This window comes from Gymnoscopelus braueri (genome assembly GCF_963280865.1).
Source record: "Gymnoscopelus braueri genome assembly, chromosome: 18".
In the NCBI taxonomy this organism is placed as follows: Eukaryota; Metazoa; Chordata; class Actinopteri; order Myctophiformes; family Myctophidae; genus Gymnoscopelus; species Gymnoscopelus braueri.
Window position 1 is genome coordinate 45666990 of NC_137618.1, and position 27026 is coordinate 45694015.

The following is a 27026-nucleotide window of genomic DNA, read 5'->3' on the forward strand; positions in this document are numbered from 1 at the left end:
GGTAACTCTAGCTCTTACGGTTTCTGAGAAATAAATACTTGAATGGGAGTTTTTTCATTTTCCCATTAAAGTGGATGGGGAAATTTAATGCACTAATAAATCAATATCAATTAAACTGTTTAACCAATCTCTTAGCAAAATACAAGCGCACGATTCCCGGTCAAGCCGGTCATTTTGACATATGGCACGACATTGGGGGATAAAAACTGTGGGAGGAGATGCGGTTTGAAATAAAGCGTTTTTCAGTTTATCTATAACAATAGTCTGGTTGCCCTGTTAGGGCAACCACACTAACTATACAACCTACAGATCAAGAGGGCCGAAAACATAATCTCTGATAAAAGACATAATAACTAATGACCCTTTCTGTGCCTTTCTTGACCTTACAGAGAAGCCGAAAATTTCGGTGAATCCACCAGGAGATGTTGTTGAGGGCAACCCAGTGACTCTGGACTGCAGCAGTGATGCCAAACCTAAAACCTACACCTGGTACAGAGGAAACAGCTATATGTACACAGGTGCTCAGTGGGTAAAGGAGGCTGTGTCTCTGTCTGACTCTGGAAATTACACCTGTCAGGTGGCGACAACGCATTTTGGATCCCAGATGTCAGAACCCTACTCCTTAAATGTTCAGCGTAAGTAAACTGAGTGTTTGGATACATGTTTCATACTGTTTGACAAACATTTATGGCTATGCATGAGCAGATATACTGTACATACTGTCTTTCAGCCTACTGATCAATCCCACCATAGTTCATGAAAGTTATGACAATTAAATTAGATCACATCCCATATTGGTTAAAAATGGAACACAAGATTTTATTGTCAAATACAGGAAGGCTTTGTATATTATGGGCTGGCTGGAAACCCTAACCTGGGAGAATCTACATCTATAAGCTCACAATGCGTCACAATGTGATTCGTTGTGAGCTTAGTAGATCGGCTGTTTTTGAAGATTTTCGCCATCAGGGCCCACTTGAAAAATCTTAAACTCGCCCACCCATTTGACCACTTTGCGGGCGGGCGCGGGCATTTTCAGAGCATGTTATTTTAATGATCAATCAATCAATGTACCTATGGCAGTGGCACGGGAGTATAAATACAGTACAGTACAGTACAGTACAGTACAGTACAGTACAGTACAGTACAGTACAGTACTGACAATAACTTAATTTTCATGTGCAGTGTTACGATTCAAGATGTTACCTCAACATTTTACTACGGTAGAAGTACTAGTTCAAGCCAATATTACTGGAACAGGTGACAAGTCTTTAAAATGACCAAAACATGAATAAAAGTGAAAATGTGCTCATTCAAAACACATTGAATCGGTTGCTTGAGATAAACCTTCCTCTTTAGGAGCTATCATAAAATAATGTTTCTGAGGTCTCCCATGCTTATACCACCAGTTCAACCATTTTTTTCCAAATGTAATCCATAATTTTTGAAATAATAATAATAATTAAATCATAAATGGTTTTTGCCAATGACTGCACAGCAGTGTATTTCAGTCCTTATACTGTACTTATAATGCCATCTCTTTGTAAGCAATGGAACAGAGTTCTAGCCTACGTGTGGGACTGATTGTAGGAGGACTACTTGTTGTGGTTCTACTGGTGATGATCCTGCTGCTCTTTCTGTATCCTAGTGGTGAGTAGTACTACATTAGATGGATTACATCTCAATTACAATCACCCAGCAACTCTCCATAAAATATACAGAATACCATCGTAAAACAATTTAAAGGAATCTTATGTGGCCTTGTTTTTACAGGTCGATGTTGTGTCAGGTAAGCACATTATTGCTCTATGTATATATTCTCCAAAATTACAGTAGTAGATTTGTTTTCTTTGCTTCTGGCTGCTAAACATTTGTCTTTTCATTTATAGACCCGATCAAGATCAACACAAGGAGACAAAGCAAAGTGAGGATGAAAGCCATCTTTGAACCAATCATGTGGGCCCTTGATGCATATAGACAAATTATTATCTCTGCCAACAGGCTATAGTGATTCTCAAACCTTTTCATGCCAACAAGGTCCCCAAATATATACTTGGCCGCGGACCCCCCATCTGAACATGTTTTGTGCCAGGGACCCCCAGTAGAGAAGATTTGTGTTTAAAAAAAACATTACATTTTTTTTTCAAAATCAATGAACCATCTGCGTTTGCCTATTCTACCACAAGGTGTCACAGTTGCTTAAGCTCTTGCAGAGATTATGTTCATTGCGGACATAAACACAAACATCTCTTATGTGACCATGACAACAACATATATATATATATATATATATATATATATATATATATATATATATATATATATATATATATATATATACATCATATACATATACATATACATATACATATACATATATATATATATATATATATATATATATATATATATATATATATATATATATATATATATATATATATACAAGCTCTAGATCTAAGTTTGTAGATCAGCTATTTTCAAAAGATTTGTACATTTCATACATTAGAAAATGTGAAATGGGACATTCTGCATAATGAGTAGCTACTTTCTACTTTTAAGTACGTTTTGCTGCCAATACTTTTGTACTTACTTTTGTAGCCTACTCAAGTAAATGTTGAATTCCCACTTCAGAGTATTTTCTACATTGCAGTATTGATACTTTGATACTTCAGTAAAAAATGTGAGTACTTTTTCAACCATTGCCTACGTTGTCATTGTTGTTATTGTTGTTTATTATAGGAATTGCATTGTTGCATGTTGGGCTGTCTAACAGAAAGATAACATCAAAGTCAATCAATATAATGTTAATCAATAGGGACAGGACTAGGCTATGAGGTGTGTGTGTGTGTGTGTGTGTGTGTGTGTGTGTGTGTGTGTGTGTGTGTGTGTGTGTGTGTGTGTGTGTGTGTGTGTGTGTGTGTGTGTGTGGGTGTGTGTGGGTGTTTGTGTGCGTAGTGCGTGCGTGCGTGCGTGCGTGCGTGTGTGTGTGTGTGTGTGTGTGTGTGTGTGTGTGTGTGTGTGTGTGTGTGTGTGTGTGTGTGTGTGTGTGTGTGTGTGTGTGTGTGTGTGTGTGTGTGTGTGTGTGTGTGTGTGTGTGTGTGTGTGTGTGTGTGTGTGTGTGTGTGTGTGTGTGTGTGTGTGTGTGTGTGTGTGAGACACATGGGCCTGACTGGGTGGAGCTTCGCGTCTAGGGTTGCCATGTCCGTTTATTATAAGCGACTGTGGGCTTGTTTTTCTCTAAAGTCACTTGTAAATGTTGATAGTTGCGGGTTGCGTTTTTTTGGGGGGGCTTATTTCAAAAGTGTAGTTATTTATTTGGACTTGTTTCTATAAGTGTGGTTGTTTATTGGACTTGTTTCTATAAGTGTGGTTGTTTATTGGACTTGTTTCTAAAGTGTAGTTGTTTATTTGGCCTTGCGGTGGTTCTCAAACATTTTTATTTCAAGGACCCCAAAATTAACATGCATTTGTCCCTAACCTAACCCCCATCAGAAAATATTTTGTGCCAGGGAGCATTTGTGTTAGTTAGAATGTAGGAAAAAAAATATTCCAAATGTTCCACATTTTCTCCAAGATTTTTTGGAAAATAGCAGATCAACAAGCTCACAACGCGTGAGCTTGTAGATCGGCTATTTTCAAATAGCCAATGTATACAGTACGGTTTAAAGTGCTCATGTGGCCCTATAATAATAGTCAAGGGAAGGCTTCTTTTTTTTGTTGCTTGTTTCTTTCACACAACATCTGGCAACCCCGCTCAGCTCCACTGCGGTGTGGATCCTCCATCCAGACAGACAGAAACAGCAGAGCTTCTGCAGCGTCAGGTCGTTGGAGAAGGAGCTGAAAACACACCGAAAAATAACCTGAAAGACATTCATTTATTCAGTACAGGACCTCGCCTCCTAACCACTCAACCCACTGGATGCCTGTTGACATTTAAAGGGTGGATTTGTATTTGAAATACGGAGGAAAAGAGGAGCGTCTATTTTTGCGTCTTTTTTGGGGGGCGACTGCCGTTTTTTGGTGACTGCCGTTTTTTTGGGGGGCGACTGTCGTTGCCCAAAAGGACTGCCGTTGCCCTAAAAGGACTGCCGTTGCCCTAAAAGGACTGCCGTTGCCCAAAATACTGCCGTTGCCCAAAATACTGCCGTTGCCCAAAAGGACTTAGCCTATAGAGGCTACAATAACGCACGGAGGAGACAAGTGCGTGACGGTATAATTGGCTGGGTCTCAGGGACAGGGTGTGTTTTGTTTTTGCTGTCATTTTATTTTAACAGCATTAGATAGAAACCCCCTCCTCATCCTTGAGCTGTCCTGTAGTGTGTTATATATATTTTATATAATTTATTTGAACGGCAAATAGAATCCTCCCTCCTCCTGTAGTGTGTGTTATATATATAGTGGGAGATGTTGTGGACCTGAGGAGAATGTTAATGAACGTCGCTGCGCTGCTGCGTCCTGCCGACGCGGGCGTCATCCCTCCCTGCTACTGAGAGAGAGGAGATCAAGGACCCCAGCCACCAGCACCAGCAGCACATCGTCCATTCACTGGGGGGACCTGCTGGGACACGGATACACCAGCAACCCTTTTATTTTCCTCTTTTACGAGAGGGTGTGGAGTATTTACCCGCGGCGAGGCTCGGCGTTGTTTTCAGACGGGTTGGGATAAGAAAGGGGGGCCCCGCCACGCCAGACCAAATCCCCCCCCCCCCTCCAACAACCTCCACCTTTTTGCTATTTTGAAAAGATGGGCAACAGTTTCTCCAACATCTCTGCCTTCCAGTCGCTGCACATCGTGATGCTGGGGTTGGACTCCGCCGGCAAGACCACCGTCCTCTACAGACTCAAATTCAACGAGTTCGTCAACACGGTGCCCACCATCGGCTTCAACACGGAGAAGATCAAGCTCAGCAATGGCACGGCCAAGGGGATAAGTTGCCACTTCTGGGACGTGGGCGGCCAGGAGAAGCTCCGGCCGCTGTGGAAGTCGTACAGCCGCTGCACGGACGGCATCATCTACGTGGTGGACTCGGTGGACGTGGACCGGCTGGAGGAGGCCAAGACGGAGCTGCACAAAGTCACCAAGTTCGCGGAGAACCAAGGCACGCCGCTGCTGGTGATCGCCAACAAGCAGGACCTGCCCAAGTCGCTGCCGGTGGCCGACATCGAGAAGCAGCTGGCGCTGCACGAGCTCACGCCGTCCACCACCTACCACGTCCAGCCCGCCTGCGCCATCATAGGCGAGGGCCTGCACGAGGGCATGGACAAGCTCTACGAGATGATCGTGAAACGGAGGAAAACTCTAAAGCAGAAGAAGAAGCGATAGCGACTGGCGGCCCACAGTGGATGCATAGCGCTTATGGACAATGTTGGCACTGGTTCTCAAACGTTTTTTTTAAGGACCCCCATAACTCTGAGAGTGAACAAATGGAACCATTTGGTCCCATTAGTACGCTCTCAGAGTTACAGACCCGTAAATGGTCCATTTGGTTCCATTTGTGCACTCTCTGAGTTATACAGACCTGTATTAGAATCCATTTGGAACCTTGAGGGTCCCTGGACCCCACTTTTGAGAACCACTGCATCATGGGACTGCTTAAAAATTACTGTAACCAGAAATGCTACCCGGGTATGCCAGTGTTGCCCGCCCGCCCGCCACCCCCCCAAAAAAGTGGTTTACTTTGCAGTGATTCTTTTGTAGCCGACATCCTTTCATCTTTTCCGGGTTATTGTCAAAAAGTCGTTAAGAGGCTGTGTGAACCAACCCCCTGCTGAATGATGCTTTTGCACGCGAGAGCGTCCCTCTTATGGGTGCAAGAAATATATACTAAGATTAACCAAATAAAGAAAAATAAACTTGAAAGGACATTGTATGAACTACAGCATTCAAGACAGATGAAAAAAAGATCAAAATAAAAAAAACGGGCTGGCACCGTTATTTGCTGCTTTACCATGGATTTTCAACGTACGTACAGTAGACGGACATTTAAATTCGAAGAAGCTTCCATCCTTGTTGTAGCCCACTAAGTACTTTTTTTCTCCTTTCATTTTGGATATTTTGTATTTCCACCAGGTCTTCAATGGAATGCTTCTCTGGAACCATGAGTTTATTTTTATTTTGCACGTGGCTTGGGGTCATATTCAAATGTGTGCGCCCCTGCTTCCATTCACAAGAAAAGACTGATTGATGCCAAGGACTTGTATGTGGTGTGAGACCTGTGGTTATGGATTATTATGGATGTCATGCAGATGATGATAACAAGTTTTGTTTTTTGGAGCATTGAAGTAGCCTTTACTATGTGTGGTGGGCCTATGAGGATAATAACATTGTCTGTGACCTGGTCCACTACTTTGCACTTTTTTTCATTTCATAAAACAACAAAATAGTAGAGTACTACACTGTATAGAAGAGCAAATCCAGGCTGATTATGTACTGAAAGAAAAAAAAGAAAAGAAAAAGAAAGAAGCCAAAATTGAAGTATTTTTGAATATTAAAAGATATAAAAGTGACAACGCGGGTGATTATTTTTCATATGGTTGTGTTTGGTCGAATATAGATGATAATGAACTGATTTTCAACATGGGTGTCCGAGGATGACCAGCTAGGGGTCCAAACAGACCCTAAAACGGGTCTGTAACTCTTGAGAGTGTACAAATGGAACCAAATGGACCCGTATGGGTACACTCTCAGACTTAAATAAACACTGTAGATCGGGACCCAGAGATCAAATATTAGTATCAATACTGTGCGTGCATGGCCTAATCTATATGAGACGAGGGGTCCTTGAAATAAAAAAAAGGTTGAGAACCACTGATGTATATAACATGATGTAGATTATATTGCCTGCAGGAAAGATGTCGTTATCAACAGATAATCAGGACAAGGCCCTGTGAACTACTGACCTGGGCTGATTGATTGATCTTTATCTTATTAGTACTGTTCAATGGACAAACATTTACAACTCCATGGTGTGGACCAGAGAGAGAGAGAGAGAGAGAGAGAGAGAGAGAGAGACAGCCTGTCCATAGGTTGAAGGTCACAGAGTTCAAAATATTTGCTGAAGGTGAAGAACAGGAATCGATTTTGAATGAAAATCTCCCTTAAAAATACATCTTGTTGCTTGTTTTTAATGGCCAGAAACGTTGCTCTGCTGTGTGGAACTGCAGACTTGTTTTAGTCTGACTGAAGCCATATTATTGTATGTGAAGTGAACACTCATCTAGCAGCAAGCACGAGCTCGTTTGTGAAATTTATGGATCTGCAATGCAGTGTTTTTATGCACAATGCTGTGGCCTCTAAAGCTTTACGACCATAACAAAATGGAAAACCACTTATCTGCTTCTGGCAGATGGCTTGATCTGTTGTTCATTGATCGATTGACTGATTTGGTTGGTTGGTGGATTGATTGATTTGTCATTTGATAACGTGTTGTGGTAATGTTTAGGACAATGTCAAAAACAGGTGTATGGCAAACATATATCGTAAATCTACAAGTTGGGAGGTGAGCACCGAAGTGAGGGGTAGGTTGGTTGTTTAATCCAGTGGTTCTCAAAGTGGGGTCCGGGGACCCCCATGGGGTCCTTGTAGGGGTTCCGGGGGGTCCCCATCAAAATGTGTTACCATGACTGTTTAAAAAATAGCAGATATACAAGCTCACAGCATGTCACTTTGTGCCCTGCTGCCAGCTTGTACATCTGCTAACATGTTTGAAAAGAATCTTGAAATAACTATTGGTTTAGAAGGCATTTGTAGAATCGGTCTCAGTCAGGTCTTAATGAGTTAAAGAACAAATTGCCTCCTAAGGGTTTTAATACAGTCCTTGCTTTTAGATATGATATCAATATCCTGACATGAGACTAGATAATCTGGGATTATGTATATATCATAATATTGTGATATGCATAACAGTTTTTGAGCAACTTAAATGTACTTCATTCCCACAGGGGCTTGTACTTTCTCCCCCTCTACACCATGAAGAAAATACACAAGACGAGTTTCGGGACATTGAACTTGCTCACAACGTGTCATGGCACATTGTGAGGGTCTAGATCTACGGTACTTTCCATCTTCCAGATCTATTTGCACTATTTCTGAAAGGTTTGAGGGGAAATATATTATTGGCACAATACCATACCATCACAATATCGATATCGAGGTCTTAGGTAGACATTTAGTTTTTTATTATGATATATGATTTTGCACATTTTGCCCAGCCCTTGTCCTCGGTCAAAGTGATTTGATATATTGTTTTCACTATAAAGTGTCTTACAGGGGTCTCACATTTTAATTATTTCAAAACAAGTGGGAATTATGCATTCATTTCCGCCGATCAGGGGGTTAATCCACAAAAGAATAACCAATCTACAAGCTCAGAACTCATTGTGATGTTACACGTTGTGAAGTTGTAGAGCTGATTCTTTTCCCGCTCATTTTAAAACGGTTAGCCTATAATGACAGGCCGAAAATAGGGACACCGGGGTTAATGTGGGTAAGTGGCTTTGCTCATATGGGAGTAAGTTGAGAGTGTGAATATTCACGTCCTCTGCAAAGTCTCTGTTGGTCTGGGGATCTATCTCTTTGAAGCCGCTCGATCCCTTAGGCCGGTGGTTCTCAAACTGGGGTCTGGGGACTCCTCGGGGGCCCTTAGGGGGGTTCCAGGGGGGACCCCGCAGCAGAATGATTTAAAATAGCATCCAAAGCACTTAACCCACATAGCCGATCTACAAGCTCACAACATCCCGATGCGTCGTGAGCTTGTAGATCTGCTATTTTCTAATAGCCAAAGTATAACATAGGCCTTAAATGGTTGATGTATGTTTGGGAATAATAATCAAAAATAATAGATTATTAAATAATAATCTTCAAAGTAACTAGTAACTAAAGCTGTCAAATAATGTCAGTGGAGTAACAATATTTGCTTCTGAGATGGAGTGGAGTAGAAGTAATAAAAGTAAAAATGGAAATACTCAAGTAAAGTAAAAGGTACATGACATTGTACGTACAGTACTTAAGTAATTGCACAGTTACTTTATACCACTGAACAGGGAGTTGTATTTGGTACAGCTCCTGAACTGTACTCCCACACAAATTGATGCTGACTGTGAAACCAAATGGAGATGGTGCATGCCTGCACTGACGTAAGCTGAAAGTGCAGAACGCACTAAAAGACGACCTGGCCACAGCCTTTTGGCATTCATTTACCTGGTGCTGTGAGCCATGGCCCTCACCTCCTCCACACAAAAATCTATACTTTTAATCAATAAGGATTGCTGAGTCACTGCATGCCAAAGCCACAAGCACTAGCTAGCTCCCTCCCATACCTATCGTATTTCAACAATAGTACGTGTAGTGTAGGAGAAAGTGTGTGGCTAAGGCTGGGAGGGAGATGCTCCGGGAATGGCAGTAATGTTTGGGGGTAAATAGACTGGGAGAATGGAGTATCTCCAGGAAAGCCGTCTTATGTAAAGAAAAAGCATTTTTTTAGAAGCCAGCAGAGCTCACAGACAGAGCCCTTGTCCTCTAAGTACAGCCCATTGCTATGGCAACGCGGGGGGGGGGGGGGGGGGGGGGTCGGGGGTGCAAGCAACTCGGTCTAACCTAGGAGATTTCAGTCAGTGACAACGTGACAAACCGCTTCCTTTATTTGGTAACCACAAACTTATATCCGCGTAGTTCCCGGACATGTTTCACCCTTTTTACCGCTATTACCACACATATTTCACAGAAAGATAAGATGATAAGGTACTCATTAACACTTTCAACCTGTTGTCCCTATATTTGGCCATGTCATGATACAGTAGACACATAAAAAACACAATCACAAATGTTCTAACATTTTTCTAAAACGGCCAAGAAATGCAGATCTACAAGCTCACATTGTGTCAGTATGTGACACATTGTGAGCTTATAGAAAAGTTTTTTTTTTGTGCTGTGCTAATTATATAAAAAAAAGGCTTAAACATGGCCCTGTCTTTTTGACTGGCATGATGATGTAACGTCGTCATCATTTACTGAAATACTTAACATTGTTGGCTTTTGGTTCAATCCTCGTTGTTTGTATTTGTGAGATGATTAATGATGACGATTAATTCAGTGGTTCTCCAAGTGGGGTCCGGGACTCCTAGGGATTCTTGAGGTGGGTTCTAGGGGATCCCCAGCAAAACAGAGGAACAGTTTTAACCCTATTTATACGAATATGAAAAAAACACAAAAAGTTAAAACATGGAGATAATTTGGGGGTCCTTCACATGAAATTAATTACATTGCCAACTGTCTCTTTGTGTTTACAACGTGTCAGTTGGTTAAAGCCCCAGCAGGGGGGGGGGTGTCAGTCTGGAGGTAAATTCTTGGACGATGGTGCGAGGTGCAAAGGTCGTTAGTCAGGTGATGGATTTTACGCTCAATTTAACAAATGTGTCTGTTAATGAGGAGGAGGGTCAGAGGTGACGCCAGGAAATCCAATATCCATTTGTCTCCTCCCACTTAGCACGCCTGTGGTTAATGGCGTGGCCGTTCCCTCCGGTGGCGCCATTTGTCTTCCTCACACGCCGTTATGTAAGCGTTGAGGTTGCCGCGGTCGGCGTCGAAGCGTCAACGATGTGTAGTCTTGAATCTCAGTGGTTCTCAGTGTTCTCAATTCAATTCAGAGGAGCTTCATTGGCATGAGAAAACAAACGTTTACATTGCCAAAGAGAGTGTCAAAACATAATAAAAACAATTTAAGAGAGAAATGGGGGAAGTATGTACAGTTGGAGGGGGTACACAGCATTGTGTTAAACAGAGCTATGTCACATTGCGACGTTATATACATGTTATACAGGCTATAAAGCTTTTTGAAACAAATAGCAGCAATCTTTTGCTTCAAGGCTGGGGGTCCAAGGTACCCTGGCTCCAGACCATAGACCCCGCCCACTCTAACTTCAGTCAATCAAGCAATATAGCATAGTTAATTTAGCATCAAAATCAGTTACTTTAAACCTTTATTAGGCTATGAAAATAGCCGATCTACAAGCCACCCAATGTGCCGTGATGCGACATGTTGTGAACTGTTAGATTTGCTATTTTCGTCTTGAAAAAAATGGGGACCATTTTTTAATGTTTTTGAACAACTTCGTATGGGGGTCCCTGACACAAAATATTTTCAGATGGGGGTCCACGGCCAAATACACATTCATTTGGGGGTCCTTGACATGAACATTTTGACAACCACTGGTCTGAATATCTGAGTACGAGATTACTCGTGGGGTCCCCGGACCCCACTTTGAGAACCACTGAAGTAAAGCATGCCATAATTATAATAATAATCAACAACAACAACAACAATAGTCATGTATATATGCAGTTACATTACTACCCAAAGCCATGAAAGGAGCGTGGCACATATTACCAGTTGTACATCCTCTCTACTGTCTCCCTTCTTCTCTCTCTGATACACATTCATTGTCTACCTCTTTTATTCTTTCTGCCTGTCTGGGTCATGTGTTGACAATCGTTTGGGGATGTATGAGTGTAAAGCAATGGGGGGGGAAGGGATAGTAATGCTTCTGATTACATGATCATAGTGCAACAAGAGTAGACACTGACAGACTAAAACAAGACACTCCTCGGACAGTGAACGCATCAAAAAAGTGTGGCATGTTGTCATCACCAGGACTAGGTCTACTCTGAAGAAGGCAGTTAGCTGCCGAAAAACGTTGGTTTTCATTCCTCTGCGCCCAGAATAACATATTGGCACTTTGGCTACCATCGTGTCCACTTTATTGTCTCTTGAAGACTATCTTTTAGATTCTTCTGCCGTGGGCCGGCACCACTACAAACGACTTTGGTGTGCGTAGCATTCCTGTGCATAGCGTCATCAACAGGACAAACATGACATTACAATGTCATAACACAGCGTTTCTCAATGTTGAGTCCGGGAAACCGGGGCCCTTACTGGTTTACTTTCCACCATTGGTATTATTGGTAATACATGAACACTAGTCAACTGTACTGCTGCACTTGTTGTAAAAACCCCAGGAAAGGTAGTTTTGTGTGAACGTATGGCTCCAGGCTCTTTACAGGGATTCAGGGATACCATCCCCCCACAACCCCACCCCCAATGACTGACACTCCCAACCCCCCCCCCCTCTCTCTCTCTCCCTCGCCCCCTCCCTGTCTCTCTCTCTCACTATCAACACAAGCTAATGCTAGGCTGTCAGAGGCTAAATGACAGGGTTTATCCTCCTCAGAGAACATGTGACCGACCATGGCATGTTTTCTTTCTCTACACGCTACACGCCGAATTCAACACATGAGCCGTGCTATTTTAAATGTGAGCATGAAAGAGACCATCATTCAAAAGTCTAAATAGACCCAAACGTTGCTATTTAGTCAAAGGCTCATAGCCAAGTGTTTTGCTATAGCTATTGCATGGTTAATGTAATGCACACACGCGCACACACACACACACACACACACACACACACACACACACACACACACACACACACACACACACACACACACACACACACACACACACACACACACACACACACACACACACACACACACACACACACACAGGAGGAGAAAAGAGCATGACCTCTATGCCAGGGACCACCCAGACAATATGGGGCTTATCAACGCCACTGTACACAATACAGCTGAAAAAACATACAACGCACAAGGGACCACGTCATGTGCGCTCCGCTATATAGATACACACAGTACACTACAGATACACTGTACACTGGGAACAGTGTCCTTTCCATGTCTTATCACAACAGGTCACCCTGGGCATGTTTTTATTCAAAAGCAGGGAAATGTGAGTTGTTCAGATTACTGTAGAGCGCTTAGCCTTAACTGTAGGCATTTTCACGTGGCATTATATACCCTTACGTAAGAAGCAACTATATCAGTTTAACGACTTTAAACCCATATACATATGCTGTTTGAAAATAGCCGATCTACATGAGCTTGTAGATCTGCTATTTTCAAAGAAATCTTGAAAAAATATGTCTTAAACATTTTAACTACGCAAATATCGTATGGGCGGTCCCTTGCACAAACTCTTTTCAGATGGGAGGGGTCCACAGACAAATACATACACTTCTGGGGGTCCTTGACATGAAAATATTTGCGAAACACTGGAGTAAACAACTACAACTACTACTTGTTGTTAACTAGTTGTACGAACTCTTGTTTTATTTTTGTATTGTTTTATTGGATCTTGTTTAGTCAATACACTTATTTGTTTTATCTCCTGCTCATTTGATTTTGCTATTTTGTCTCATCTGTTTAAGAAAGTAGGTAGCTGATATATTGCACTTTTACCTTAGCGCTAGGTATACTCTTGGTTGCTTGTTTTTGCAGGAAATGCACTTAAGAATTCTGGTGATTAGTAGTTTCGTTCCCTACCTATGTTGAATGCACTTATTGTAAGTCGCTTTGGATAAAAGCGTCTGCTAAATGACTGTACTGTACTGTACTGAACTGTACAACACTTAAGAAGCCCCAAAAAATGCCACCCACAACTAACCAATATTTACAAGTGACTTTACAGAAAAAGTCACTTATAATAAGCGGACATAATAACACTGATTCTGGGGACGAATGTTCGGCCAAAATAGCTGAACTACAAGCTCACGTGAGCTTATATTGCCTACGTTTGGTGTGTGATTGGGGGGAAAAGGATGAGGGGGGGACGGGGGGCAAATTATAGAACCCTGGAGGACCCCGGTCAGCCAAGTACTGTATACTGTGGGGTTTTAGGTGGTTAAAATGGCCATTGTAACATGGAAATTACATCCTCTCGTTTAGATACGGAAACGGAACACTGGAAAGAAAGAGTGAAAGAAAATAAAAATGTCAAGAAAAAAAAAACGCGCCGGATGCTCGGGGTGCACGTGCACAGCGTTCGTTCACGGTGTCAAGGTTTTGTTATCTTTCAACTTGTGTGTGTGCCCATGGTTTAACCACGGCACAAAAACACGCTCCTCCTTGATAAGCTGTTTGTGGTGCCTGACACGACAACTCTCTGGCGCTGGGGCTGCTTTTTAAGTAGATAATTGGAGTGCTGAGGGAGAGGGAACAACAAAGAGTAGAGGAGGAGGAAGAGAGAGAAGGAAAAACAAAGGAGGAGGAGGGGGGGGGAGGAGGAGGGGGAGGGGGAGTTGAAGGAGGTCGGGCAGTGCAGGGAGGCAGCGCAGTTCAACACAACACGCAGAATGCAACAGAAGAGCACAACCTGTTCACTCACTGCTATGCTATGTCGATGAATTGAATACATAGGACCACAATGGAAACAAGTCCCCAGGACTTGAATTCATGGATATGTTTTTTGTTTTTGTCCTATTCCTAAGCCAATAATTTGATTACCAGCGGACTGGTAGGCAGCGGTTTTGGTAGGAGACACAAAGGAGATTGTTTGTGTCTCCTACCGGAACCGCTGCTGGTCATCAAATCATTGCCTTAGGAATGCGACAAAAACAAAAAAATATCCATGAATTCAAGTCTCCATGGGGTGACTAATCGATAGAAAAAAAGGATTTTGGGGGCGAACTATCCCTTTAATGTCTTACTGTACCACATGCTTTTTACATTTCTGACTAATAAAGTATGATGAAGAGCCGAGAAGGCTCGAAACGTCACGTCCTATAGAGCACCGAAGTCCTGACGTCACTCGTTCATCCCCAGGTTTGCGGAAGTAATTTCTCTATGGAGAATAACATTGGGTCATCTTAGAATCGTCTCATATAAGCATTGTGGTCCAAAAATAAACACCGCGTGTCGGCGTTATTGTCAGGGAGGAGGTTCTGTATCGTTTATCATAGTCAGTCACTTATATTTGATACAGTCTGTTTCTGGCGAAAATGTAACTAATTCGGCGGAAGTAACATTAGCGTTTTCTCACCGTCAGTTGATGCTTCATATCCATAAGAGTCAACCCGCCGTGGTCATTTGTTTATTTTTGGAACACAGTTCTTATTTGAAGCGATATTAAATACGTCTATGGGATTCAGAACGGGGGTGGAAAACTGCGAACCAGGTAGACAAACAAAGGATGTGTAAATGACGTCAGACTTCGGCGGTCTATGATGGCGTAAACATAAAGGAACCAATACATGTTTAAGCTTTGGAGCATGACCCAGTGAACATACTAGTATTCAATCAATCAATCCAAACAGTTAAGGTCCTTACACACCGGCGAATATGCGAATATACGCAAAATTCGGACTCGTTCAGAATAATTAAAAGACGCTTTTTCGCTTCGCGAAACTGATGTGGACGATTGCATTGACTTTATAAGGTTTTAAAAAAAAACGTATTTATTCGCATGAAGAATTCGCCCCGGTGTGTAAGGACCTTTAGGGTTAGCGTAAAACTGTGTTTCTTTCCCTGGCTGCTACACAGTGGTGTGAAGAAGTACTCACATTATTGGAGTAAAAGTAGAAACTCAGACCCCAGAGACGGCACAGCAGTTTAAGTTACAGATACAGATACAGGGCATTAAAAGTACAGTACAAGATACATGATTCATAGGAAGACCAACATTTTAAAGACTATAGAAAAAAAGAGGGATTATAAGGAATGCGAGTCTGAAAAGGTGGATTTTGAGTGTGGTTTTAAACGTGGCGAGGGTGGAGGGGGGCAGCTTTGATGTGAGCTTGGAGTGAGTTCCATGTGGGGGGGGGGGGGGCCCTGTCACCCCAGGTTCATTTCTTTGTCCTGGGGAATGGGGGTGTCCAGGAGGTTGGCATCACCCGACCTGAGGGTGCGGGAGGAGGGGCGTGGTGTTGGAGGAGCTCAGAGAGGTAGGGGGAGCCTGGTTGTTATGGGCCTTGTAGGTAGTGATCAGTATCTTGACATCTATTCTGTGTGAATAGATAGGCTACACCCTACACCAGTGGTTTTCAACCCTTTTCATATCAGGGTCCATTATTTATTGGGCATTTGAGCCACGGAACCACCATTTGATGAGATTTAGACTCTCAGACCCAAGACTTAAAATATTTTGTTATCGTTGGATAAGATTTTGTCCACAATTCCATGCTGTATTGATGTTGGTACCATAGGAGAGATAACAGGCAAATGTTGATCAAAATAACAATTATTCTCCATTCTCTAATTGTGTTCTTCTTGTAAATTAAGTAATGCAGATGTTTAACAATAATTTAACGTAAGGGTCCATTTGGTTACATTTTACGCTCTCAATAGTTAAAGATCTTCAAGGGTCCATTTGGTTACCAACTCTCCATTTAGCTGGGGACCACCTGGAACCCCCTCAAGGACCACTGGTTGAGAACCACTGGCCTATACAATCATCCAGCACTAATACATTGTGAATGTCTTTGTTACTAATAAAAGCATGCAAAATACTTTTGTATTTTTCCTCAAGTCAAAGTTTTCATCTGTCTTACTTGACAGATTTTTTGTATTTATTGAGCTATGCTTTTACTGTTACTTTCACTGAAAGTAACAGTAAAAGTGATATTTTTTGGTATTTTGTATTTTTTGTTAACAGGTTAAAGTACTATATTCTGATAGTAATCATTGCTACAGAGCGTTTGTTCGGTCACAGGGGTCTCTCCAGCTCTTTAGTAAACAGAATATAGTACATTTTCAGGTAGGTGACAACATAAGCCAATTAGGAGAGAACACTGAAAATGCATTTTCTGTTTAATAAAGACATGGAGAGACATGGGAGACTCCTTTTACTAAACAAACACTCTATAGAAATGAGTACTACCAGGATATAGAGCTATTTAACACTTATTTTAACAAAAGTAAATCACTTACCCTACCTTTAACTTTTACTTATCGTTATTTGCTTAAGTGCTTCTTCCACCACTGACCAATACAGTCAAGTGGTTTGCACAGGGCCAACTCTCCTACTTTGAGGTGGTGACATGACTTGAAGACAGCGGTCAACACATTCCTGTTGTCATCTGGAGAATATCCATCCATCACCGCCAGTGCAAGTGGCACATTAATAAAGAAACCCTATAGGGACCCCTAGGGACCACCACAGCAAGCCAAGCATTTGTTTTTTGAAGGGGGGGAGTGTCCACCCGACCCACCCACGCACAACACAAACACAGCACCGTCATGTGCACTAATGAAAGATGGGGTCAAAGGTTAGCAAAATAGACTGTTCAGCCATTCCTTTTCAATATTGTTGCTGTGGGGCGGAAACCTCTTACCGGTATCTCCATATTTTAACTTTTTGTGTTTTTTTCCTGTACATTTTTAACACCCTACTTGATCATACTACAGCGTCACACAAACTTATCAAAAGTAGCAGATCAAAAAGCTCGAAACGCGGCGCGAAGCTTGTAGATTTGCTTCTTTTGTTACGTTTGAATTTGAATCCTGAAAAGTAATGGTTTTGGACTTAATAGGTTTCCACCCGACAGAGACGATATACTGCTGCTATGAGGTAATTAACGAAGGTGAAAGAAAAAGAGACAGTAGGGTGGTTATCGTAGTTTTTAATTGTTCATTCGTTTTTTGTTATTTTGTTGAAAAGGCTTAGTTTTAGTTTCGTTTTTATTAGTTTTAGTTTTTTGATTGTAATATTATGGATTAGTCAGGGGCAAGATTCAACAAGGTCAGAAAATTTGCTAAAATACCCAATCCTCAAGCTCTGCTATTTGCTATTTTTGAAGTTTTTTGACAAAGGCTAAAACTAGGGACATTTGCTCTATGATTTTTGTTTGAGTTAGTTTTGTAAACAGTTGAGCGACATGTATGCAAATATATATGTCAGCTATTTGGCAACTACAATATATGTAAAATCTAATATAAAATATAAACAAAAAATAATCTTTAAAAAAAATTGTGCCCAGAGTTCTCAGGAGCCCACTGTTCAATGACTTCAATGACTCCACCATGTTTGATGGTGAGACTACACGTGAAGCACTCGGGTGTATTTTTAACTTCCTCCAGACAGATGGATGACTAAAAGTGTTTGGATTGGTGCTAAACATTAGCCCTGCTTTGTGATAATTGGTAAGCCATTGAAATGACATGATGAGCGGGAGGGGAGGGGAGGGGAGTGGCGCGCCGGGCACAAAGACAATGGCGTAGCTAGCGGTTCGCTCCGGCGCGTTGTTGAAACACACAAATTAGCACCCTCCACAAACACACAGCTCACATGTAAACACAGAGCCAGACACGGAACAGGTCCAGCACACAGCCTAGTGCTGCTTAATTAAAATGATGATAATGTGCTGCTGTCTGCATGGCAGCCAGGCACCATGACGCCACCACTACTGAATGCTTTAGAGCAGGGGTCTTCAACGTTTTTCAGGCCATGGACCCCTTAGCTGAGAGAGAGATGAAGCAGGGACACCCTCCACATATTGTATAAAATTGTGTTGCAGAACTTTTTCATATATTTCATAGTTTCATAGACTTGTTTGACAGCACTGTCATGTTGGATTCACGTTAATGTGTATTTTTCAGACATTAAATAGTCTGCTCTTTTTTCCCACAAAACCTCTTTGCCGAAATTAGCCGATCTACAAGCTCACAACGACTTGCAGTGCAAGTCGTTGTGAGCTTGCAGATCTGCTATTTTTGGCTAAAGTTCTCCTCAGAATAGGAATGCTAGGTGTCAAGTGGTTAATGTAAAAGAAATATCCTATCACACAGAGATTTGGCGGCCCCCCTGTAGTAACTCTGAGGACCCCCTAGGATTACCGGACACCCGTTGAAGACGCGTTGCTTTAGAATCAATACCATTCCACACAAGTGTGCTTCTCTAATATAAATATAGTTTTTAGTCGTTTCTGCCCCGAACACTGGTGCCAAAATGACACAGGCATCGTTAAGTGGCTAAATATGTGCAAAGGAAGATGGTACTACTGTAGTTGAATACTGTGTATACTGTATATGCAGATATTCAGATGTTGTGTCTTCTCATTGACAGGCTTATTTAATGTTATATTTGCTTCTCCCTGCTCTCCCTCTCCCTATCTTGATGCAAAATGCATGTGTTTTGGTGGTCTGTGGTCTGTCGACACTCCAAAATAGAAGCGTGCCTCTGAGAGAGGCGTCAACGGGTTTGGACGCGTCCAATTTACGCCTGCAGTGTGGCTACAGCCATTGTAAACAATGGCTTGCGTTTTCCTGACACAAGCATCTGACACTTTCTATGTGTTCAGGGCCGTAAGCCTTAAAGCAAGGCACCATCCATCAAGGCATTAAGTCAGAGTGCAGATCTTCACACCTGTTCATTTGTCCTGTTGGAAGAAGTACTGGCATCAATACTTTAAAGTACCAAAAGTCAAAGTTGAGAGCTTGTTGATCTGCTATGTTTGAATTGACAAAGTATAAAATAATTGGTTTTATTACCGTAGTTAATGTATGTTTTGTAATACTAATAAAAATCTACAAAGTAACTTGTATCTAAAGTTTTCACATAGCTGTAGCGGAGAAGAGGTATAAACTATTGAAAAATAGGACATACTCAAGTAAAGTAATAGTAGCTAAAACAGAATTACTTAATTACAGAACTTGAATAAATTGTCGGGTGGCATTCAAATTCAAAAACATCAAAAGTAGCTGATCTACAAGCTCAAAACGCGTTGCTTCGTGCCGCGTTTCGAGCTTGTGGATCTGTTATTTTTGATGATTTTGTGTGACGCTGTAGTATGATCAATTAGGGCCTTAATTCACCAAAAAACAAAAATAAAATTATAGAGGGATAGGAATTTTCTGCCCGACAGCAACGAAATGTACGTAGTTACTTTCCCCTGACCTTTAGAGATGTTACAGCTGGTACCTGGTGACTGGATGGATGGCTGGAGGGAGACAGTTCTCCTCAGGCCCGGCGGCTACCCAGCATTCCTCAGTCCTTGGGTCGGTGGCGGCCAAGAGGCGTTCAGTGTCGTAAATGCTGGCGTGACGCTATTGGCATCAGGATTAGAGAGCTATGCTCTGTGTGTGGCTGGGGTGAGTGTGAGGGTGAGTGCGTACATTGGTATGTGGCACTGTTTCTCAACCAGCGGTCCGCGGACCGTTAGTGGTCCCTGCACGGCATGAATCGAGCATTGCGCTAGAGTTCAGGCAGTCACAGCAGTCAAGCTCAGAATCAGAATCATCTTTACTGTTACATCACAGGTTTACAGGTGTAAAACGGCATTTTTGATTGTATCCAGGAAGAGAAAGTAAATAAAGAGTTAAAAGTCAAGTTAAAGGGATAGTTCACCCCCAAAATGACTTTTTTTCTAATGATTAGTCATGGAGACTACCGGCCCGCTGGTCATCAAATTATTGGCTTAGGAATGCGACAAAAAAAAAAAATATCCATGAATTCAAGTCTCCATGGGGTGACTCATCGATCGAATTTTTGAGTGGTGCCAACCACGCCTACATTTGACCGTGTGTGTGTGTCTGTCCGTCCGTATGTTTGCGGACGGCCTCAACATGTTTGTGTCTGGCCTCAACAGCGGCAGCTGATTGCAACACAAAGATGCAACCAGTTACACTAATTAAACAAACAGGAGTGCAACACATGCGCATAATGAACTCATGAAAGGCACCACTCACTTCACACTGGGTGTGATTGTTTTAAACTATCTCTTCAACTTGTACACACTCAATCCTAACGGGTCAATCTAGCTGGTCTTTTTAAGCAAAATGTGGCATACTCTTCTTCATACTATACGCTCAGCAGAGCTCAACATCAAACTCTACTGCAGTTGTCAGTGATCAAACTCCCTCCTCCTCCCTAAGGCTCCTCTTTAATTGAGTCATTTATTTCTTCTCTATGTCAGTATCTTAAATTTCTGTGGATTGTGTCGTGTTATATCTGTATATCTTAAGCTACTGTATGCCCTTGAAGGGTTCAATGTTATGTATGTAATAACATCTGTATGTCAGGCTCTGGTTCAAGGAGGGTTTAGTGATCCTCAATCCTTGAGGAATGTTTGATATATGCTAGTGGCTTAGTTCTTCAACTCTCAGTATGTTAATTGCGTGCAATTCTGTGGATTATCATTTTATATCTGTATATCTTCAGTAATTCCCTTGAAGGGTTCAATCATGTTATGTATGTAATTTTAAGACCCGTTCAGATGTACAAAATGTGCATATTTGATTTTTGTGTCAGACTCATTTGTGAACGTGCGCAGAATTTTGAGTGGATGCAATCTGTTTCGGCGTTTATGCCGTGCCGGCAGTGTCAATCCTTGAGGAAAGTTTGAAATATGCTAGTGGTCCAGAGTAAGTGGGGTTGAGAATCACAGGGATTGTTTTCCAGATGAAGTGTGAGACTAAATAATGAACAGAGAACCAGTTAAACCCTAGCATCCTATCCTATATTGAAATTGGCTAATGCCGGTGGGCCGGTGGACCACATCATCACGCTCATGTAGCTACATTATGACTCAGCCATAACCATAAGGAGTTCCCAATTAGGGTTGGGACCCGGAACCGGTTTTCCAACCCGGTTCTGAGATTTAAGAACCGGAACCGGTTCCATCGTATTTGCATGAAAGGTTCCTGCAAGCGGTTCCTGGAATTTCTCATCTGTCTTCATTTGGCTCAGCTGTGTGCATGCAAGCGACTGTGGTGACGTCACGCCACCTACAAGTGTGTGTGGGGTGGATACGCTGCATTTGTATGATTGAATTTGTGTTTATTATGTACTTGTATATTATAAGTATAATGGATGTCAGAAAACAAGACCAGGAGACCTGGTTCTGCCAGACCCAGAATAAGTACTTTATAAGATCAGAGCACTACGTCACCGGACTTCACATGACGTGTCAGCCTGTGTCTATGCCCATGTATGGACGAAAGGGGGACAGACTTTTTTGGCTGGGGCCGGAGGACAAAGTGACCATGCCAATGTATGGACGAAACAGGTACAAAGCCTCATGTAAGCCCGACCCCTTGGGTCTGGCAAAAAAGAATATTAGGAATCGGGAATCGGAATCGTTAAGAGGGAATCGGTAAGGAATCGGAACCGTTAAAATCCTAGCGAGTCCCAACCCTACTCCCAATGCAGCTATGCCCAAATATGGAGTGTGTTTATATGGCATCAGGTGCAAACAAATCAGTCAGCTCCATATATGGGCACACAAGGGGACATGCCCTTATACAGTATATGGGCATGGGACAAGGACTGACAGATACAGAGATCTCTATACAGTATATGGGTATATCGGTCGGATTGGTGGTGCAACGTAGGTCCGAACCTCTAGTTCATTGGTTCTCAAAGTGGGGTCCGGGGACCCCCAGGGTTCCCCAGGAAAAGTAGTTAACATAGCATCACAATCATTTTAACCACTTTATCCATTGTTATGTTGGCTATTCAAAAATAGCTGATCTACAAGCTTGTACATCTGCTATAAAAAAAATCAAACATGTTTGTACAATTTTGAATATTTTAGTTTTCTTTTAAACATTAAATCTTCTCTTCTGGGTTCCCTGGCACAAAACATTTTCAGATGGGGGTCCGCGGCTAAATATAGATCAATTTGGCATGAAAACATTTGAGAACCATTGCTCTAGTAGTTTGCTGAAATCACTCTGGTTATAAGAAGTCCTTTTGTTGATCACATATTACCACTTTTACAGACAGGGGTTGTCTGTATTTTTGCAACATCGAATAATAGGCTATTCCATGTAATTATTTTACTTCCACAAAAGGATATTAGGTTTTGCCACAGAACCAAATTGATTTCCGCAGCCGTTTTTTTGCTACGTGCATGCGGTGGCTTATTTCCCCCCTCTGATGGCTGCTGGCGAGGCGACTGATTAATGTGTTGTACTGGACTACAGTTTAGTCTGAGAGAGAGAGGAGAGAGAGAGAGAGAGAGAGAGAGAGAGAGAGAGAGAGAGAGAGAGAGAGAGAGAGAGAGAGAGAGAGAGAGAGAGGGAAACATGCCTCTATAAGGATACAGGGCCTGTGGGGACACACACGGTGGAGGAAGTACTTTTGCTTAAGTACTTTTACTTAAGTAAAAGTCAAAATACCACAATACTAAAAAGGCCTGTATTCAACATTTTACAACGTTTCCAAAAATACTGTAGCTGACTGTAACTCACAATGTGTTGCCAAAGTATAAAATTGGGCTTAAGTGGTTCATGTATGATTTGTAATTATAATAATCTACTGTAAATCTGAAAAGTAGGCTGACTAAAGCTGTCAAATAATTGCAGTGGAATAAAAAAGTTCAATATTTGCCTCTGAGCTGTAGTAGGAAGTGTAACGTATCGAAAAATGGAAATACTCGAGTAAGGAATTTGAGTAAAAGTAGTTAACATGGCATGACAATCATTTTAACCACTTTATCCATTTATACATTGGCTATTCAAAAATAGCAGATATACAAGCTCACAGCTTGTATATCTGCACATTTTTTAAAGTATTTTTTAAAATTTTTAACATAAATCTTCTCTTCTGGGGGTCCCTGGCAAAAACATTTCAGAAAAAAGGTTTAGAAACACATGATTGATGACGCACCCGCGTGTCCACACACGACTGTGTTCCCAAACCGTCATTATGCAGACATACCAGACTCACGTGAAGACACATGTATTCACGTAAGCACATACGTACATAGCACTACAAAGACATGTGTGCACATTCCTCTGAAACACATACACACATACCCTGAACCACATACGCAGACATATGTATACGTCCGTAGTCTGCGTACACATCCACAGACTCGCACACACAAGCAGTGGTGGAAAGTAACTAAGTACATTTACTCAAGTACTTACTATACTATAGTAATCATTGCTATAGAGTGTTTGTTCAGTAACAGGGGTCTCCCTGTCTCTCCAGCTCTTTGATAAAAAGAATGTCTGTGTGTCATCACTTTCAATTGCACTTGTTTATCTATATCCTGTGAATTTCTGTTTACTAAAGAGCTGGAGAGACAAGGAGACTCCCGTTACTGAACAAACACTCTATAGCAATGAGGACTATCAGAATTTAGAGCTATTTAATACTGATATTAACAACCAAAAAAACATGTACCCTACCTTTAAGTGCAATTATGAGGTACTTTTACGTTATGAGTATTTCCATTTTCAATAACTCTTCTCCATTACATCTCAAAGGCAAATATTGTACTTTTTACCACACTGTAATTATTTGCTAAACTTTAGTTACTTGGTAATTTGCAGATTTAGATTAAAGCTGCACTACTGTATGTAACTTTACTCTTCTACCCCGGATTTGAACCCGGTTTCCTGTTTACGTGCTGACATTTTTATCATTGAGCTAATAGAGCCTGCCTGCTTGCTCAGGGGATATATTGAATCTTGACCATCAGGTCAAAATTCGTATCAGATCCTGTGTCTAGGTGAGACATGACCTTTGACACGATCTAAATGTCTCAATAGGAGAGCAGGGAGACAAAACACAACCACCCCAATTGTATAAGTTATATTGTATTAACATACTCTACCATACAGGTTGAACAAAATGTATTTTTATAATACAGTATTGCTACTTTTACTTAAGTGAAAAAAGAAAAAAAAAGCAAGGTGCGGACGGCACACACGCATACCTATCAGAGGAAATCACAATCTATTCTTTACGTTTCCTGGCCGGTAATGTGTGGATGAATTATGCATTTTATTGGATGATAAAAGAGGCCTGTCAGACGCTGCATAATCAAGAGGCAGCTCAGGAGACATCCATCTTCAGTGGGACTCGGAAACAAGAGACTGTCCCCCATGGTCACTATACGCCTACAGTAGGTCTGTCCAGGATATACGGTTCTCATACATTTTCACGTCAAGGACCATGTGGGGCAGACTTTTACAGACATTTAAACTTTTTATGCTTTTTTGTAAATTAATGCTACAATCATCTACAAGATCAAACTGTGTGAGGCTTTTTCTTTTGCCTTTTTTTGTTGCTACACTAGATCTTCAGGCCTGAAAATCCAGTCCTATATTCCGCTGATCAGTGCAATGGTCAATGAGTTATGGCCATTTGAAATGTTAGAAGCTGCTGCACTTGCAGCACCCAGGTCATATGATGGGTGGCTATTGAAAATAGCAGATTGTACCTTGTAGATCTGCCATTTTGGAAAAAAATTAAATAAAAAAAGGTTGCATAATGAGTGATGTATATATTTTGATGAATACAGGACTTTTTTCTTATAACAGACTATTTCTACACTGTGGTATTTTAGTTCAGTAAATAATAACAGTACTTCTTCCACCACTGGGTGCTGTCTCCATCTCTTCGTCTCTGTTGGGTGGAAACCTCGTATGTCCAAAACTGTCACTTTTCAGTATTCAAATTCAAAAACCTCAAAAGTAGCAGATCCACAAGCTCGAAACAAAACGTTTCATGTTGCATTTCAAGCTTATGTATCCGACTATCCGCTACTTTTCATACTTTTGTGTGACACTGTAGTACGATCAAGTAATTTACGGGGGGGTTGGGGGGGAACACAAAAAGAAATGAAAATATGGAGATAGGAGGTTTCTGCCCGACAGCAACGTCTTGTTTCCTCTCATGCACACCCACACAGTCTCTCCTTCCTATACAACACCTGTGTTTGTCCTCTGCCTCCGGTTGGCACAAAGCCCAAGGTCCACTGCAGTGCTTTGCTTTCCTCTGGGTGGATTGTATGCCAGGCGGGCAGTGGGGCATACAATTTGTCCCCTCTCTCTCTCTCTCTCTCTCTCTCTCTCTCTCTCTCTCTCTCTCTCTCTTGTTGCAGAGGGAAAACAAAAGGCACTTCCACCTGTCCCACTTTACACAAAGGCTGAAAGACATGCTACCTCAGCACGGGATGTTTGCTCAGGGATGGTTTGTTTTGTGTGAAGGTATAGAGCCGAGTATAGGCTTATGCTCCACATTTAACCACAGGTGGACTTAGTTACTGCAGTAACTAAGTAACATTTACTTGAGTACTGTTCTTAGCCCATTAAGACCTGAGGCTGATGCTACGAATGTCTTCTAAATCCTTACAGTTTTCTGTTGCCATATCAGTGGTGCTCAAACTTTTTCATGTCAAGGAGCCCCAAAATGTATGCATTTGGTCATCTGAAAATATTTTGTTCCAGGGACCCTAGAAGCAAAGATTTTAGTAAAAAAAAAGAAGAAATACAAAAAATACATGTATTCAAAGATTTGCACAGATTTTCACGATAAAAAAAATAGCAGATCTACAAGCTCATAGCGTGGCACTCGGTGCCGCACTATGAGCTTGTAGATCTGCTATTTTTGAATAGCCAAAGTTTAAGATAATGGTTTGAGTGGTTACACAGATGTATTCCCAGAGTTAAGTAAAACAACCCAAAAAAAAGAGTATAATGGTGCATTTACTGTATACACAATATAGTGCCTTTATCCGGAGCACTTAAACAATGCACATTACATTCAAACCCATTCACAGATGGCAGTAGTTCAGGATGTAGAGCGGAAGCTTAGGAACTGGAACCGGTTTGATCCTGGCCTCCCCCTGTGTTACTGTTGAAAGTGTCCTCCACCATCGGTGTGTGAATTTACGTTGTAAAGTGCTTTGAATAAAGGCGTCATATGAACGCACCATTTACCATGCAAGGCAACAACACGCTCATTGATCAATTGATTGAATATTTCACTGACATTTGTATTGACAAGTACATGCAGTGCAATGAGTTAAAACACAAAAAAGCCAAAGGCTTTTTTCCATCGTACCAAAAGTAGAAGTACCCATTACACAGAATGTCCCATACATTTCACAAGTAACAAATGTATAAAAAAATCACACCCAGTGTGAAGTGGGCGGTGTGGTCATCACAGTGATGGAAGTTCACTTAAAGAAAAGTAATATTGTGGACCAACACCCCTAACTTAAAAAAAAACATGAATGTGTTTTTTTTAAGTGCATAGTCCTATTTATAGGGCTATGCACAATTGTCATGTTTCCCTAGCCAATCACAGTCCTGAATAGACTGTGATTGGCCAATCACGGTGCAGGGTTAGGGGGGTACACTGGTGGCCAATCACAGCGCAGGATTTGGTGTGCAAATATCCAAACCTCACATATAGGGGCGGTTTCACCGCCCAAAAATC

General features: G+C 41.7%; 3 protein-coding genes across 4 annotated transcripts in view; all 3 read left to right on the plus strand.

The window, feature by feature from the left end:
• LOC308073690 (uncharacterized protein) overlaps positions 1 to 2259 on the plus strand; it is a 94739-nt gene extending 92480 nt beyond the window's left edge. For both annotated transcript variants that reach the window (XM_080412758.1, XM_080412759.1), the window contains 4 exons: positions 390 to 635; positions 1549 to 1650; positions 1774 to 1789; positions 1890 to 2259. In XM_080412758.1, coding sequence (XP_080268884.1) covers positions 390 to 635; positions 1549 to 1650; positions 1774 to 1789; positions 1890 to 1947 — 422 coding nt within the window. In that variant the 3' untranslated portion in view covers positions 1948 to 2259. The remainder of the gene's footprint in view (positions 1 to 389; positions 636 to 1548; positions 1651 to 1773; positions 1790 to 1889) is intronic.
• The window catches only part of LOC308073693 (uncharacterized protein), a 285484-nt gene that overhangs the window by 124961 nt on the left and 133497 nt on the right, over positions 1 to 27026 (plus strand). The window lies entirely within an intron of this gene.
• Positions 3813 to 6553, plus strand: LOC308073583 (ADP-ribosylation factor-like protein 4C). The gene has a single exon (XM_080412568.1). It carries the CDS (start codon positions 4748 to 4750, stop codon positions 5324 to 5326), a length of 579 nt encoding a protein of 192 aa, XP_080268694.1. The 5' UTR covers positions 3813 to 4747; the 3' UTR covers positions 5327 to 6553.